We start from the raw sequence: 17,532 nt of genomic DNA on the forward strand, positions 1-17,532 counted from the left end.
CCGACCGAGGACTAGGTGGAGGGATTGTATCTCTGTCCTATCCTGGGAACGTCTCGGGATCCCCAGTCAGAGCTGGTTAATGTAGCCAGGGAGTGGGATGTCTGGGGTCCCCTGCTGGAACTGTTACCCCTGCGACCTGATTTTGGATAAGCGGTTGAAGATGGATAGATGGATGGATGGATGGACCTTCATTGTTTTACTCAATCGGTCAAATTTGTCCAGCGATTCTCTTGCCACTTCCCAGTTATCAAATTTAAACTTGAACAGCTGAGAATGCATGCAGCATTGTGGCACAGATCAACAATTTGTCCAACTTCAGTTTTGTTTCTCCATTATGAGGTTGATTGAGACATAACATGGCAAAATCCCAAATAACCTTAAGTTACATTTTGTGTGTTCAATTGCATATTCCTTTGGAACTCAAAAGGTTATCATTTGACCTGCAAACCTAACACAATGTTCCAGCTGATCTTTAACCTCAGTTCATGTCTCTCACATTATCACTCCTTTTAACCCCCTACTCTATCATGAACCTGCCTTCCCCGAACCTTAAGCTTATATTTAAATGAACATTCATAAATGTTTGAATATTAGCAGTAATTCCAGTGTCAGTTAAGTTCAATTAATGTTGTACATACCTCTTATATTATCTGCAATTAGCTGCAACATCTGAGTTAGGTTTACATTTATGATAAATGTAACGTTAATCAGAGTACTGAGAAGTTACACAGACAGCAGTTACCGTCATGATCCTGTATGCAGTGGGACCAGCCAATAGAGAATCAGAATCAGAAATACTTTATTGATCCCTGGGTGGAAATTGGGTCATGTTTAAGTCATGAATAGAAATGAATTTGAAAATAGAAAACAAGAGGTGTGTAGAAACACGTGCATTACACTACAATATGACACAAAATAATAATATAACAACATAAGAAGTATATAACAATATGTCTTATACTACAATATATAGAAAAAAAATCTAAAAAAGAAAGAAAATTACAATGTAAGAAATGTAAAAGTGATTGTACATCATACAACAGTATAACTATTAATGCTGAGAAATTTGACGCATGAATACAAGAATAGTATAAATAAGAATATTAGTAAAAAAAAAAGGTTTCTCTTTCAATAATTTTGTCCTTTACTCTCCTTGTCCTTATTACATCTACATAACATTTTCACTTTCTTGTGTTCTTACACTGCACTTGTTCTTGCAAATGTTCTTTTTCTTGTTTTGTTTTAAATTCCAGTCAAGTGATTAATTTTCTTTTCTCTCCTTTTTGTGTTACTAGAGTCCCATAACCAGTGGGGTCGGCCGGGTGGTCCGCAGGGGGCGGCGATAGGCAGCAGTGGAGAAGAGGCAGAGGGAGAAGGTAACAGCCTGATCAGCCAGACAGTTGCCATGGCGATAGCAGGCACCTCCACCGCCTCTCCAATGTCACGACCAAGCAGCTTCTTGCTCAACTCGCAGGTAAGTCCCTGTTCCTGACAGCAAATCTATAATCAATGAAACAGTTCTACTACTGTGCATTAGGACTGCATCTTGCCTGTGAGGAATATTTCAGTCACAATGACAATTTTGATGGATATGAAAGATTCTCAGAGAACTAATGCTGTATATTGTACTAGGAACCCTCTAACCTAGTGCATTATTACAATTATTAATGTTTAATTTTGTGTAAACTTTAACATAGATGATCCAAGCTTGTAAATATAGAGCAAAAAAAATTAGGTCGATAGATAGACTAGACATAGATTGTTTGTAAATGACTGCTGGCTCAGTCAGTCAGTGGTCAGCCAGAGATTCACAAGAACTATAGCTGGATGGCAGATTTCCACATGCTTCACAAAACCTCTGTGATACGTGTAAGTTAGCATAACATGATGTAAAATTTTAGTGTCATTACATGTTAATACTGCAAGGTCATGTATTTTGTCTCGATGCCATTGTACAGTAAATTAGGACAACCTCAGTGATTCGTGGAGTTTAAATTAATTAAGAAATAATCAACATGTATTTTTTGTTTTACATTTGGCACATTATGTGTTGTTGTAGCTCAGAGAAGCAGTCATTCAAGCTAGCAGAACAACATGTGAAAGCAGCCAAATGTGCAAAATTTTCCCAAGTGTTCAAGTATTGCGACCATGATAACTTGAACCTTTCTGTATAGCTCAGCGTGCTGCTCTCACCTGCGAGAGCTGCCAGAGGAAAAATGCTATATGGGCATAACACCTAACTGGGTTAAAGCTTCAAGCATCCATGCAAAGGGCATACATTAAAAGATTTTATGAATCAATATCAGATCATTCTAATGACAGTTCATTTTTATAAACCCAGCTCTATTGGACATTGTTACACAATGATAAACACATGGCTGTTACTTCTTATCATACCGCTTTTGTGTTATTTCTGCCCCCCTGTGTTCTGTCCTCTCTGTCGATTCCTCCTGCTCCATCTCTCCAGGCGAGTCGTCAGCACGGTAGCTTCTCGGCTGAGTCAAGTCGCAGTCTGCTCATCTGTCTGCTGTGGGTGCTGAAGAATGCTGACGAGCTGGTGTTACAGAAGTGGTTCACAGACCTGTCAGTGTCTCAGCTCAACCGCCTGTTGGACCTCCTCTACCTCTGTGTCTCCTGCTTTGAGTACAAGGTAACATCAACAGTGAATACACTCACTAACTGACAAGTCACACTAAAGATTGATCACTGTATTGTTGCCAAGGGCACACAGAGGGTTGGACATCAGCTTTATGTAGTATACCCTCCTCTTCCATCTACATTTGTGTCCTACAGTTAATGAAGTCTTAAGGCTGATTGTAATATTTCTAAATTTGAGAGTATACTCAGTATGTCTCCATATGTAGAGACAACAAATAGGAAAATGTATCCAACCAAAAGGTTATTACAAAGCAACCAAAAAATCGTGCTGATCTAAAAAAAAAAAAAAAAGTACATTGCAGTGGACTTTCATATGTGCTCACATATGTTCAGATATTGTTTTACATTTCCTAAACCTCCTGTGGATGATAAGTCCTGCACTATCCTCTTCCATATAGAATCATAAGCTTCTCTGCAGTTAATATGCTTTGGCTACTAAGCTGCTTTCTATGCTATAACCATATATATTCCTATCTGTGTATTTCAGCTGTTTCTGCTGTGCTTTCCGATTGCTCTTTGCTTCTTTGTGCATGCACATTTGCTTGTAGACTACTAACCTGCTTTGCTTGCTGAGTGCTGTGCTGCAAATAACTTCCCCTGCTGTGTTCTCTGTCCGTCCGCTCACCCTCTGCTTCATGGATACAAGGCCCATGTTGTGTTCACCATGCAGGGGAAGAAGGCGTTTGAACGAATGAACAGCCTGACCTTTAAGAAGTCCAAAGACATGAAGGCCAAGCTGGAGGAGGCCATACTGGGCAGCATCGGGGCCAGGCAGGAGATGGTCCGACGCAGCCGGGGACAGCTAGGTGGGGGTCACTCGTTTTGGCACATGTGCTCACATAACTGCATATCAAACATGGACGCAAGTAGAACTACATATAAACAAGGCTGTAACAAGAAATTCCAAACCTAGAAAATATTGTGTGGCTTATTCAAACACACAGCAAAATACATACAGCTGTAGCTTTGAGTACTGTAGATAAAGCTGCAGCCATTCAACCAAATTCAGTCACGTTTTACTGTGTACACACAGCCTCTTTCACCTCTAATAAAAAAGTAAATAATCCTTTCTCCACCATTTAGAGCGGAGTCCATCTGGCAGTGCTTTTGGCAGTCAGGAGAACCTTCGATGGAGGAAAGACATGACTCACTGGCGACAAAACAGTGAAAAGATGGACAAGTACGCTCTTTCTAACACTTAATTCTTTTCCTAATTCTTACTTTTCACAGAAAAAAAATCTGAATGATCCTCTAAGCTGATTATTCACTGAACTGTGCTCGTGGTTTTGTTCTCAGGAACACACATACACAAAGATTATTTAAAATGCATAAAAGATGTGTATAGCATAATCCATGAATGTGTATGAAAATGTCTTAAGACTTAAAGTCTTAGGCTCTATGACTGCATCTGCTCCATTTTTATAAGTAGAATCAATCATTAAGAAGTTAAAGCAACACGTTTTTGAGATTTAAAAAAATTGCTGCATTGGGTCAGAAAAATATTGCTGGTGATATGAAAATGAAAAATCAGATGCTCTTCAGGAATTGAGGCCAGTAATTAGATATTCTAGTGGATCAGAGTCTTCATCTGGGCATCGATGGAGACCCTGATGGCCCTGATGACAACGTCGAAACGAAACGTGTTGACTGATCATGAGTGAATAAAGGATTTTTGTGCCTGAAAGTCACTCATTACCTTGAACATTCGATCCACTAATGAGCTGGACAGAAATTGACTGTTTTATCTCTACATTATGTTCTCTGTTCCAGTGTGAAAGTAATCATTTAATCCTCTTATCAGTATATCACTGCTAAAGTCCATCTAGGAATAAACACAAACCATCACAAACTCTGTCAAAGCCCATTCACTGTTCATTTTTATTGTCTGTAAGTTTTGCTGGACTTACATAGGAACAGAATCAGACTTATATAAAATGTGATTTCAAAGTGTTTCACATGTTGGCCCTGCAGCCACAGGTATCTGTGTTGCATGCACTCTTCAAAAAGCCACAGCTTTGTATCTTATGCTACTTGAGCTTTTGCTTACTTTGTCAAATGGCGACAAAAGATACAGCGTTGTGCTTTTTTTTGTTTGAAATTTTATTTTTATGTCTGTTCTTTTGTAAATTCAGCTCCAGTCTTTGTTTTCTGTTAATTTCCATTTGTTCTCTCACGTTGCTGTGTGTGTATGTAGGAGTCACAGATCAGTCAGGTATTGTATGGTCCACATTTGCTGTGTGCTCCTTTGAATTCCCCCCTGCTTTAGTGCCTCATTTATGGTGTATTCACATGTTTATGAGTATTTAGACAGTTGAAATGGACTCAAATTGAATGTATTAGTTTGTATTAGTTCTTTTCCTGGTTGACTTGCCTTTAAACAAGTCATGGTATACAAATTATTTTTGTTTTGGGTGACCCACATTAATTATCCTAGCCTTTGACACACCCATTTTATGATTCCTTTTTCTTTCCATTTTGACTTCCTAAGCTCATATGTATACACATGAATGCATCAGCAGACCCGTCCCCGATCCTGGTTCCTCTTCCTTGACCCCCCTCCCCACCCTCTGTCCTGGTAACAGTGTCTGTCTCAGGGATGGTAGCGGTTGCAGTGGGTCTGTTTTGCTTCTTAACCAGTGTGCTTCTTGTTTTGGGGTCCTGACTTGTGTGTCTCCCTGGTTGCTGCTGCAGCAAAAAAGCAAGACAAATGTAGCAAACAACGCTTGTCATAGATCCTTTGTTTCTCCTTTTGAAAAATATCAGTCAGATTTATTATGACTGTCACTTTAGGACATGTAGTTATACAAAATTTAGCCCTAGTGTTCCACCTGTAGACCAGGAATAGAACACTTGCTGTTCACTAAATAATGAAGAACAGCCTCCTTAATACATTCAAACCTCTCAGCCCGCTAGTAGGGGGGGTCATAGGTTTGGCTGTGGGTCAGAATGCATTGATTCTGTGCATCATTTGAATAGTTTCAGATCTGTGCCATGCAGATTAAGAGGCATTTTGCAATGTAAAAAGGATTTAAATATGGATAGATAAACAGTTTTCTCAACTTTGTGCTGATGTTGTATGGAGATATCATATTTCATTGAAGTTTATGAAAGCACAGCACATAACCTTTTTCTTCAGTACCAAGATTCCTTTATTGTTTGTTTGAATGTGGGGACTGGAACCTTGTGCAACATTCAAGCGTGCATCATTAACATGACAGTGATGTGGAAATCATTTTGTGACAGTGTTGTCTGGTTTCTTGGTTGTAGGACCAGAGCAGAGCTGGAACATGAAGCACTTATTGATGGTAACCTTGCGACAGAGGCCAACATAATTATTCTTGATACTTTGGAGATCATTGTACAGGTATGCAAGTGAACAGGAATTTATACCTTTACCCATGCACAATGCAAACATGGTGGGTGAAATACTGAAATATAGAACACCCATGCATTTACAAACCCTGACATGTCTGTGTCCTCCTTTCTCCAGACGGTATCAGTCACAGAGTCAAAGGAGAGTATCCTCGGCGGGGTGCTGAAGGTGTTGCTCCACAGCATGGCCTGCAACCAGAGCGCCCTCTACCTCCAGCATTGTTTCGCCACACAGAGGGCGCTGGTATCTAAGGTTAGACTACTTGACTTTTAGTGCAGTTCTTAATTTCAGTGTTCATTTCATTTCCAGTTCTTCCAGGACTTCATACTTGCATTGTATCAGTTTGGGTGTATTTCTCTCTGCCTGTGTAGTTTCCTGAACTGCTGTTTGAGGAGGAGACGGAGCAGTGTGCTGATCTATGTTTGCGATTGTTGAGGAGCTGCAGCAGCAGCATAAGTACCATCAGGGCCCATGCCAGCGCCTCCCTCTACCTCCTCATGAGGCAAAACTTTGAGATCGGCAACGTGAGTACAACTGGTTTACAATCCATGTGTGAAACCATGTGCTTTTGTAGCCCTTTTTATCTGGAGAACAGATTGTTCAATACGATGTGATGACTTTAAAAAGCACTACTATTATTATTAAGTCAGTTATGAGGAGCTACATTACTGCTGGTTGGCCAGTTCTCGGCTGTGTTCTCGTATTTCTTTATTCCTCTTTTCTTTCACTTTACATCACCCAGTTTAGAATAAAACCAAAGACCAGAATCAGCTGTCCAATTTAGGCTTAATTACTGGTGAATGCATAATTCCCCTTGTTATAGTGCAGGCAGATACACACACCTTTTTGAAATTTACTGCTTGTCTTCAGAGTGCATCCTTCACAGTCCATGTCTATCACATAAAAGCTAGTAGTCCTGACAAAATATAATTTGTCAATCCTTCCTTCTTTTTGTTTTTGCACTTTCAGAATTTTGCAAGAGTGAAGATGCAGGTGACCATGTCTCTGTCTTCACTGGTGGGAACGTCTCAGAATTTTAACGAGGAGTTTCTGCGTCGCTCTCTAAAGACCATCCTCACCTACGCAGAGGAGGATTTGGAGCTGAGAGAGACCACTTTTCCAGACCAGGTACTGATAAATCTGTCAGATTGTTTAGATATTGTCTGTCACAGCCTGAGAAGACAGCTTATTATTATCAATTGTTTTTATTTGCTGAAATGACTGATTTTTACTCATTCTGCAGCACTTTGATTTCTGTAAGATGAAGATTGTGGAAACAGTTACTCAAGGTCTCCATTCTTTATTTTCCAGGTCCAGGACCTTGTGTTTAACCTGCACATGATCCTGTCTGACACAGTCAAGATGAAGGAGCACCAGGAAGACCCTGAGATGCTGATAGATCTTATGTACAGGTACAGACTACACATTGTAATTGTATTTCTACATTGTGATTATTATTATCTTGTTGTTTGTGTGCTTGCATGTGCATGATGTGTCTCTTTTTGCATTTGTGTCAATCTCCAGGATTGCGAAAGGTTACCAGACGTCACCAGACCTGCGGCTCACGTGGCTTCAGAACATGGCTGGAAAACACTCAGAAAGGAACAACCATGCTGAGGCGGCTGAGTGTTTGGTGCACAGCGCTGCTCTGGTCGCAGAATACTTGAGCATGCTGGAGGACCGCAAGTATCTGCCTGTAGGCTGTGTCACCTTCCAGGTGAAGAGAGTATTGGATGCATGTAATATCTTGTCCTTTTGGCAATAGAAATGTCTTCTGATGTGTGTGCTTATATTACTTTTCTATTTGTGTTTGTGCACAGAATATTTCCTCCAACGTGCTGGAGGAATCTGCAGTCTCTGATGATGTGGTGTCACCAGATGAGGAGGGCATTTGCTCAGGGAAATATTTCACTGAGATTGGCCTCGTGGGACTCCTGGAGCAGGCTGCTGCCTCTTTCTCCATGGTGAGAAGTGTAGAAGGATAGATGGGTGATTAGATGAATGGATGTTGACAGGCATGCCAAGGATTTAGTCACAGACTTCAGCAAGTGACTTTCTTTCTCTCACTAAGGCATTTTACTATGTCCCTTATTCTTGATTTCGTTGAGAGTTACTGATCAGATAGCAACCTGATTTCATAAACATGTTTTTGTATTTGTCCCAAATGTTCTTAGAGGATCGGTCAGTTGTTTTCAGATGCGTCTGTGTAACTTTTCCAGTTATCCTTATTCAGGCCTTACACTCTCTGTAAGCTCAGGCCGAGCTGTTTGTAGTTTTGGATGAGTGGTTGTGCCATTCCAACATTTGTCTCGATGTCCCTTCCAGGCGGGCATGTACGAGGCGGTGAATGAAGTGTACAAGGTACTGATCCCTATCCATGAAGCCAACAGGGATGCAAAGAAGCTAGCCACCATTCATGGTAAACTACAGGAAGCCTTTGGCAAAATTGTCCATCAGGTAAACACACAGACACACACACACACACACACATACATTGTAGAAACACTGGATTTATACAAGAACCGAAAGACAAAGTCTCTTTGTGAACCAGATTTGACATGTTTTCAATTTACATTGAAAATTTCCATTTCTCTTGCAATGAAAAGATCACAATTGGGTCACATCAGGTTATAAATTATTTTTTCTATTGTTCCTGTGTAAATTCAGTAATATGGATCAAAAATGGCACGATCCAAGAACATCACTCAATATTACTGCATAAAAACCTCACTGGCACAGTCACATGAATGTTTTGCACAGGTGCACTTTTGTCACAAATATTATATCTGTCACATTTATTGGGCAGTGGAAGTTTCTTCCAGCAGGATTTTATTTAGAATAATGAGACAAAACCAAGGTCAAAGTTTTTCATCTGTGCTGCCTCAGAATACTTTGCATTCTCCAAACACAACTGGAAGTATCCTGGAAATGAAGTCCTGTTGCCTAGCCTTCACACAGACACAGCTTTGCATGGTTTTATTATTTGGCATTTTAATTCCAGTGTATTTATTTATTTATACTTTGTCAGATACCTTGCATGCTTTATTATATTTGTGAAGAGGATGCATGAGGTGTGGGAAGAGACTCCTGTTGTGGTTTTTCTTGAAGGCCAGTTGTGTGACCCATAATGACGATGTCAAGTTACAGTGTGGGCAAGGTTACAGTCGTCTGGTGTGCAGAGCAACTTTTCTCACAGAGCCAAAACACTTTTGGTGTTTCTAAAGATGTTCCGATACCATTTTTTTCTTTCCCGATTTTGATACCTGAACTTTACGTATCAGCCAGTGTGAAAAAAAAAAAAAACAGTTCAATCAGTTCAGTCCATTTTGCAAAGAATTTGTTTTGTTTTCTCCACAACCACGAAATCATGAAATCAAGACTGAATAACAGTGTCTGACCCTAATTCATTCACAGAAAGTTTTACTGTAATTTTGTCAGAGGTCAGTTGCTCTGTTCTCCAGCTTGACAGCTTGTAACCTGTTTGAGTTTCAAAGAGTTGATTCTCTTTGCTGTAACATCACCTTGTGTGCAGATGCCGCACTGTGTGGGGGGTGTATGTGTGTTGTCGTTCACTTGTCCTGTATTCTCTTTGTCACACAGAGTACTGGCTGGGAGGTAGGTGGCTAAACAGTTCCTGCTTGGCCCTGCTCATGTTGTTTTATCTTTTTTTGTCGTTATTTTTATTTACTCTCATCCTTTTATTTGCTAGCCCGTGGGCATCCGGTTGCTCTCTTTGCTTTGTCACATACATCCAATCCATTAACATCTGCAGACAATGTCAACTGTCTGCCCCCCACCGGGGACACTTGCTGTTTGAACAGCAACACCTTCACCGTTTTCCTCTCTCCTCTCAATTTACTAGAGGAGCTTGTTTTTATAACGTGACAGTGTTGGCAGGCTGTGCATGGGAGCCACAGTGTGTGACACTAATGACAACAGTCTCAGTGAATGCATCACCTGCACAATCCGCACTCTCCCTGTCTTCATCTTCTGTTTGTCTGCTGGTGTGTCAGTCAGAACACACTCATTGACACTTCATCTTCATCTTCATCTTCATTCCATCTTCAACCACAGGGCTCGATTTCAGTCAGTGTTACCGCTCGAAGGGTATCTGTTATCCATTGGTCATTTTTTCCACACACCATTAAATGAGCCTTTTAAAACACAAGGTGTTGCAGACTTGTATTGGGTCGAAGCTGGAACCAAATTCCTGAGGCTGTCAGGTTTTTTCCAAGAGGGTTCAACTCACAGTAATCTCAGGATTACTTGATTTATCCCTTTTGATTTTGATTAGTTCGTATTCTCGCCCTTTCTTTTTATAGTTCAAACTAAATCGACCCCTGATTTTTTTTTAATTTCATCCATTCTCTTTTGTTAACAGTATTAACCTCTTGAGTTTTCATGGTTTGTTGCATGAAAAGGACAGAGCACTCTGTGTTCCTTTTGGAAATGCACTGAGAGTGCATGTTGTGCCTCTGAAGGTGGTGGATCTGTTTTCACACTTTGTCTTTCTTTTTTCTTCGTAACTGTCTGCCTTTGCATGGTCTGGATCCTCCACAATGAGTTTATGTTCTTTCTCAAAATCAATGGAAATAATTTTGCTGTTGTGTGTTAGTTTGTGTTTTTTTGAAATCTCTGGAGGAACCCAATCCTCATTAAAATTTGTTCTGTTTTCTCCTTTTTGATTTCCCTGGTTGCCGACCCTTCCTTCCCACTTTACTTAATTGTGTCTTGTGGTAAGTTCCTTAGATTTCAGGGCCTCTTAAAGTTCTGTTTATATTTATTTTTGAATCAGTTGCAGTAGAAATACAAGATGAATTTTTAAGATATGCCTCAAACTTGCAGTTACCAGGGTTTATGTAATTATTTTTTTTTACAAGAAGTCAGATGCCAACTTTTGCTTACACAACTTCCAATATCAGTTTCTTCCTTTCTCATATTATACACCCACATATAAACTTGTCCACACACATACACTTGTATCAGACCTGCTGTGCTTTCTGACTTAAAATATGTACAACCCAAATTCCCAGAAAGTTGAGACGTTGTGTAAAATGTAAACAAAAACAGAATGCAATGATTTGCACAAACCTTATAACCTGTATTTAATTGAATACAGTGGAAAGACAAGATACAAACATACACACATTCTGAATTTGATGCCTGAAACATGTTTTTAAAAAAGTTCAGAGGCAACAAAAGACAAAAAAACATCTATTTCAACATTCCACATGTAAACAAGTTAACTGGTAAACAAGTGATAGTATTGTGTTTGGGTATTAACGGGGCATCATCAAAAGGCTCAGTTATTCACAGGCATGGATGGGGTGAGGTTCACAACTGTGTGGAAAACTGCCTGGGCAGTAGACTAACAGTTTAAAAACAACATTTCTCAACACGAAACTGCCAAACTTTTTTTTTTTTACTGTATTATATTGAATATAGGTTGAAAGGTTTTTGCAGGTCATTGCATTCTGTTTTTAATAGAGATGCACCGATCTACCGGAACCGGACGGTTTTCAGCATGACCGGCCCTGACTGGTGACCGGCTGGTCAGCGTCACATATCCGATTCTGTGCCCATCATTTTCACACACGAGTTCTGCACGATGGTCACGTCATGTGTGCAGCAGACAAACTGACCGTGATATCATGATCACAGCTACACACACTCTGACACATGCTTGCATGAAGCTGGTGATTCCAAGAACAGGATAAAGAGAAGAAAATTACCCTTAAGAAAATTGAAATCGGTGCATCTCTAGTTTTTAATGTAAAGTTCCTTTCTGGTTGGTCTGTGCAGATCAGACTTCTCGATTTGATGTCCATTTTCCCGTCACTGAACGTTCATACTTTTTAAGAAAACACAATGTGGTTGGGTTCAGGCATTAGTTTGAAATAATTATGACCATTTTTGTTCTGCAGAGATGTTTTGTCAGGGTTTTTATGTTCTCTGCTCATGACTCATAGTTGATTCATACCATCTAAGGCTGTTTTGTAGGAACCTTGTCTGTTGCTTTGATCTCTGAGCTTGGCCTGTTTTTCTCAAAACAGCCAAACTGCAGACAGAAAATATGTGCATACAGGCTGGGAATAAGAAGAAGTCAGAGTTAAATTTGATCTCAGTTTACTGAATAATTAAGTAATTCAGGAGTAGAGATGTGAATCTTTACAGTCTTGTGATTTGATTATTATTTATTTGTTCACAGTTAAACACAATAAACAATTGTCAGTGTATCATATCTTCAGTTCAGTATGCAGTCAGATAAAACTAAAGTCCATTTATATTTAGTAAATGCTTTCAACAATCAGACTACAACAGGCTATAATAGGCTGGAAAAACTGCATCTTTTCAGTATCAGTATTTGTGTGACCCACTTCACTACATAAAAATTACAAAACCATCATTGTGCAGTGAATTATAAGTGTGCTGTGATCTACAGAAATAAGGCTTTCATATCGCTGCCTCTCCTACATATCTCCCAACAAAAAAAACGTTACCCTAACCTTAGATTGAAGCTGCAGCGCAACAACTTAACTACAACTTTATTGTCCAGCTGAGAAGTTTGTCCAGGCTGCAGTCTCCCACTATATTCTGTCACTGAATCAATGTAGAATCTTCTACATCTGATTCCACATCATGATGCACCTTTGAATTAAAAAATTTCCACACACCTTTTAAGGAGTATCTGTTGTACAGTTAATGACGTGAATATTCTGCTGGGCTGTGAAATGAGCATTTTAAAAGAGGTTGTTGTTTCTTGTTGATCTTTTGTCCTGTTACAACAAGGTGACACACTGCACCTGTAGAGGTGAAAAAATCTGTAGAACAAGCCCATAAAAACATCTGCAATGGATGCAAATATGCAAGACTGTCATTACTATTGAGTAAATGTGTGGATGGTAATCTAGAGTTTGCTGACCTTCTTTTGGCTTCATTCTGTCTGACAGTGGTTTACACAGACAGTTCATTTCAAACCACACATATGTACTTGAATAGATCAGAATATGGTGGACATGTTGAGCAAAAAAAAAAAAATCACATATTACATGAAATTTCCATTGCATATAGTCTCATCTTTGTTAGCTATATGCTTACAGATTGCTGTGGCACAGATGATGAAACTCATTGTGTTTTTAACGATTATTTCTCTGAGTGAACTACAATTTTCTCCCTTCCTTTACCCCTGTGAACTACACAGTCTCAACTGGAGCTGAAGTCTGCCATTGTTGGAGTTGTCGTTAGTGTATAAAGCAAAAAAAGAACCATTATTTAGGGTTTGCACTGAATTTACATCTGGTGTCTGATTTGGACATCAGTTCATCGTCAGAATTGTATGTTATTGTATTTCGACAGTTTTAAAGTCTGTATCAAAATGAATGCGTTATGAATTTAATTTCTGTTCTTCCTCAGCACTTACGTATTTCTTCCTCTGCTCACAGGATGGAAAGAGGATGTTTGGTACGTACTTCAGAGTTGGATTTTACGGTTCAAAATTTGGCGACTTAGACGAGCAGGAGTTTGTTTACAAAGAGCCTGCCATCACAAAGCTGGCGGAAATCTCTCACAGGCTAGAGGTAAATAAATACCACCATTCAGGCACTAGATTCTCCTGGCACACCGTGATTCTTAAAATTGCTTCTACATTTTTTTGCTGTGTGTGTTTTCAGCCCTCTGCTAAGAACTAACCAGGCTGTGCTCTGTGTTTCTTCTCAGGGTTTCTATGGGGAGAGATTTGGAGAGGACCAGGTGGAAGTCATCAAGGACTCCAACCCAGTGGACAAGTGCAAGTTGGATCCTAATAAGGTCGGCATTGAGCACTGTTGGATTATTATTTATTAAAGCTTTAAGTTCCAGTTTTAACAGAATGAACACAATCTAAAAACTTAACCAATCAAAATTACGATTTGATTTGTTCCTGCAGGCCTTCATCCAGATCACATATGTGGAGCCGTACTTCGACACGTACGAGATGAAGGATCGCATCACTTACTTTGACAAGAACTACAACCTGCGACGTTTCGTCTACTGCACCCCCTTCACTTTGGATGGGCGAGCCCACGGGGACCTGCACGAACAGTTCAAACGCAAGACCATCCTCACCACCTCCCACGCCTTCCCTTACATCAAGACACGCATCAACATCATCCACAAAGAGGAGGTCAGTGAACACAGAAAAACACTTCCAGCTGATTTCCAGTTCATTCTTTTTTATGCAACTGGTTTAGTTTCTCTCAGATTTCCTCTCAGAAAACTACCAAACAATCAATAAAGGTTTAAAGTTTTTATTATTAATGCAAAACAACATGCAGTAGCTTATCTCTACCTGTGGAAGGATGATATTGTGGAGGTTTGGTGGTAATAAAAAGGGGCTATTTCATCCAGATTTTGCTGCACTCCCTCGTCACTAAAACCACATTTCTTCATCACTTTCCAGATAATATCCACGCCCATCGAGGTGGCAATAGAGGACATGCAGAAGAAGACTCAGGAGCTTGCCTTCGCCACCCATCAGGACCCTGCTGATGCAAAGATGCTGCAGATGGTCCTACAGGGATCAGTGGGCACAACTGTCAACCAGGTAAAGTTTTAAATGTCACATACATTTGATAAGAAATACAACTGCTGAGTTGTAGAAACAAAACACATTTTCTCATCTCTTATTCTTGCATTATTTCTTATTTCTTGTTCTCGTGTCCACATGCTTGAGTGCACTAAATGTAAATTGCTTTGGATTAAAGCATCAGCTAAATGGATCTAATGTGATGGATAACTAAATGGATAATCATATTATCTGCTTTCCTCAGGGTCCTCTGGAGGTGGCTCAGGTCTTCCTGTCAGAGATTCCCAGTGACCCAAAGCTTTACAGACACCACAATAAGCTACGGCTCTGCTTCAAAGACTTCACAAAGAGGTACGGACTGTGGATGATGAATAATATACCTGTGAACAGGTGCAACATGTTGGTAATTTATCTGACGGACACAAGATTTAATATGGAGGAACACAATCATGAGAAAACAAAATCACAGTTGCATGGTCTGTATCTTGAAATAATTAGAAAATTATCTTGTTTTTACTAGAAAAGTATATTTGCTGCTGTTGAGGACGGTTTCTGCAGCTGAACTAAGCTTGTAGATGACAGCCTTAAATTTAAAGTCTAGTACTGAACCTACACGCCAGTATTTGATGGACTTCTCTTCCAAAGGTGTGAAGATGCCCTCCGTAAGAATAAGAGCCTGATTGGTCCGGACCAGAAGGAGTACCAGAGGGAGCTGGAGAGGAATTATCACCGGCTGAAGGAGGCGCTGCAGCCCCTCATCAACAGAAAGATCCCTCAGCTTTATAAACCTGTGCTGCAGGTCAACTCGCACAGGTAGGACTGAACAGAGACTGTGTTTCTGTTTGTGTGAGAGAGTAGATGATTTGTTTTGGATGTTGATTTATAATTTATTTATTTATTAATTTTGCTTTTGTAAAAATCATGCAGCAAACGGACAGCTTGACAAGGTAGTTTGGGACTTTCAGACTACATTTTATGATGCTGTTTTGAGTCTCTGTGTCCTGTGTTTGTATTAAAGACGTTTTTTCACGCAGACATTTAGTCAAGTAAACACAAGTGTTACCAATGGTGATAATTACGGTCCCGTTCCATTTAGCATAGTAGAGCCTGACCAGTGGGTCAGCATGCACAAACTGACTGACTGTTTGATGTGCATGGAGCAGAACCTTAATTACTATCCTTGGTTACACCTGTCTTTACTATTTCATGTCAGTATGGTTGTTGTGAAAAGGTCTATCATGTACGGTTCCCACTGGTTACTAAATTTCTGCAATACAAGGACAATTTTTAGAGCTTTTACTCTTTTGGCTTGTGAAAGTGGGGCATGCCAGTTAAGTTTTGGAACCACTGGACTAGCTAGGGCTAGCTTTAGCTAGCTAACAATGAAAATGAACTATCTTGAGTACCTGCGAAGTTCTAAAGGTCTCTACAGTAAGAACCTTATAGAACCAATTTAGAAAACAAAAAGGTGAAGTCAGACTCTAGTTTAAAAACCCAGAACTGCATCTAACTAAAATAAACCTCTCAAAATGTTAACAGGTGGTCAGAGAATAAGAATATGTGAATAACTCAGTTTTGACAGTAGTGTCAGATGGAACCTTATAATTCCAAGGGGGACAAACTGTAATTTTTCATCAGGATCACAGTGGGAACCCTACATTTGTCATTTGCATCATTCGTATAGCATGTATTTTTAACTGTGCTGGTAACTGGATGAAAACACCACTTGGCTGCTGGACTTTTTAGTCTTCCCAGTCGCAGCCTCACAGTCTTGTTACAGTCGCCAGATCTCTTTTCAAAAAAGTGGAAATGGAAATGGCAGATGAAAATCATCAGGCTTTAAATTCAGTTAATCCTCTAAATCACTTTTTTGGTTCACTTGAATGATCAGATGATACTTCTGTCTGTGTAAATCAAACATGTTTTTTTGTTTTTGTTTTTATTTCCAGAGATTCCTTCAGCAGAATGAGTCTTCGCAAGCTTGACATTTGAAGATGAAGAAGAATAACAGGCACACACACACACACACACACACACACGCACACGCACACACATAATAAATTGCAATATTAATTTATTCGAGTGTAAATAGGAGTGTCTTCAAAGTTGGTCAGTGTTTTGGAGAGTGTGCTAAAAGAAAGACTAAACGTGTTGCAGCTTGGTACGTCATTCCAGTGTCTTAAGTTGTTTACAGACAAACTGTTACACAATCAGAGGAACGAACAAGTGGATCTTAAAGATTAAAGAGATACCTTGGCATTTAGAATTTTTCTTTGCTGAACATTACTTGTTACACAAGGGAACAAGTTGTTATATTTGTCCCTATGCAACCCTTAAAAAAAAGCTAATGTTAGCCTTCACTTTTGAAACAAACAAGCCACTGAAAATGAAGAATGCTCTGAGATCCCTTTATTTGTTATTTATAGTGCCAAAAAGCTTTTGTTTTTTTGCAGAAAAGGTACAATTTTAAAAGTCAAGGTGTCTATTTAATGATGTACTATGTGTCAAAAATCTGTATTCAATTTCATGTGTGCACTTTTTTATTACGGTGTAGCAATGCATTTTACAACTTGAAAGTTTATGTAATTCAAAATGGGGGGAAGAAAAAAAATGAAAACATGCAAAAAATGGTACCATTATTTATCATGATGCTTTATTATCATTTTTAGTTGAAAGAATGTTTTAAAGTTAGGTACTTTAAACATCCTTGTATAATTTTATGTAGTTTTGTTTTGTTTATTTTAAATATTTTACTAAATAAATATTTTAATGTTCAGTTGGTGTATACTGGTAATTATCTTGCTTCCTAACGTGTTATTTTTGTGTTTATGTAGGATTAATGTTATGTTGGAGACAACAGATCAGTAAGGTGTGAGTAGGAGATTATCGCCATAAAGTGTGGAAACAAAGAAAAGGATCAGCAGTGAGAACGTGTGAA

General features: G+C 39.3%; 1 protein-coding gene across 20 annotated transcripts in view; it reads left to right on the forward strand.

Annotated features, from left to right (window-relative positions):
* dock7 (dedicator of cytokinesis 7) overlaps positions 1 to 16,636 on the forward strand; it is a 56,592-nt gene extending 39,956 nt beyond the window's left edge. For 4 of the 20 annotated variants that reach the window (XM_084723674.1, XM_084723689.1, XM_084723694.1 and 1 more), the window contains 21 exons: positions 1,296 to 1,474; positions 2,468 to 2,650; positions 3,305 to 3,464; positions 3,742 to 3,838; positions 4,853 to 4,870; positions 5,926 to 6,022; positions 6,149 to 6,283; positions 6,403 to 6,555; positions 7,001 to 7,159; positions 7,343 to 7,443; positions 7,556 to 7,748; positions 7,852 to 7,995; positions 8,357 to 8,488; positions 9,632 to 9,646; positions 13,474 to 13,608; positions 13,748 to 13,837; positions 13,956 to 14,192; positions 14,469 to 14,612; positions 14,839 to 14,945; positions 15,240 to 15,407; positions 16,544 to 16,636. In XM_084723674.1, the coding sequence (XP_084579800.1) occupies positions 1,296 to 1,474; positions 2,468 to 2,650; positions 3,305 to 3,464; positions 3,742 to 3,838; positions 4,853 to 4,870; positions 5,926 to 6,022; positions 6,149 to 6,283; positions 6,403 to 6,555; positions 7,001 to 7,159; positions 7,343 to 7,443; positions 7,556 to 7,748; positions 7,852 to 7,995; positions 8,357 to 8,488; positions 9,632 to 9,646; positions 13,474 to 13,608; positions 13,748 to 13,837; positions 13,956 to 14,192; positions 14,469 to 14,612; positions 14,839 to 14,945; positions 15,240 to 15,407; positions 16,544 to 16,586 (2,690 nt within the window). In that variant the 3' untranslated portion in view covers positions 16,587 to 16,636. Of the gene's footprint in view, positions 1 to 1,295; positions 1,475 to 2,467; positions 2,651 to 3,304; positions 3,465 to 3,741; positions 3,839 to 4,852; positions 4,871 to 5,925; positions 6,023 to 6,148; positions 6,284 to 6,402; positions 6,556 to 7,000; positions 7,160 to 7,342; positions 7,444 to 7,555; positions 7,749 to 7,851; positions 7,996 to 8,356; positions 8,489 to 9,631; positions 9,647 to 13,473; positions 13,609 to 13,747; positions 13,838 to 13,955; positions 14,193 to 14,468; positions 14,613 to 14,838; positions 14,946 to 15,239; positions 15,408 to 15,521; positions 15,542 to 16,543 lie in introns of all 20 variants that reach the window. The other 16 variants (XM_084723686.1, XM_084723695.1, XM_084723687.1 and 13 more) reach the window with 10 other exon arrangements.
* Positions 16,637 to 17,532: the final 896 nt, after the last annotated feature.

The sequence above is a fragment of the Lutjanus erythropterus genome, chromosome 7 (genome assembly GCF_056507025.1).
Source record: "Lutjanus erythropterus isolate fLutEry1 chromosome 7, fLutEry1.hap2, whole genome shotgun sequence".
In the NCBI taxonomy this organism is placed as follows: Eukaryota; Metazoa; Chordata; class Actinopteri; order Lutjaniformes; family Lutjanidae; genus Lutjanus; species Lutjanus erythropterus.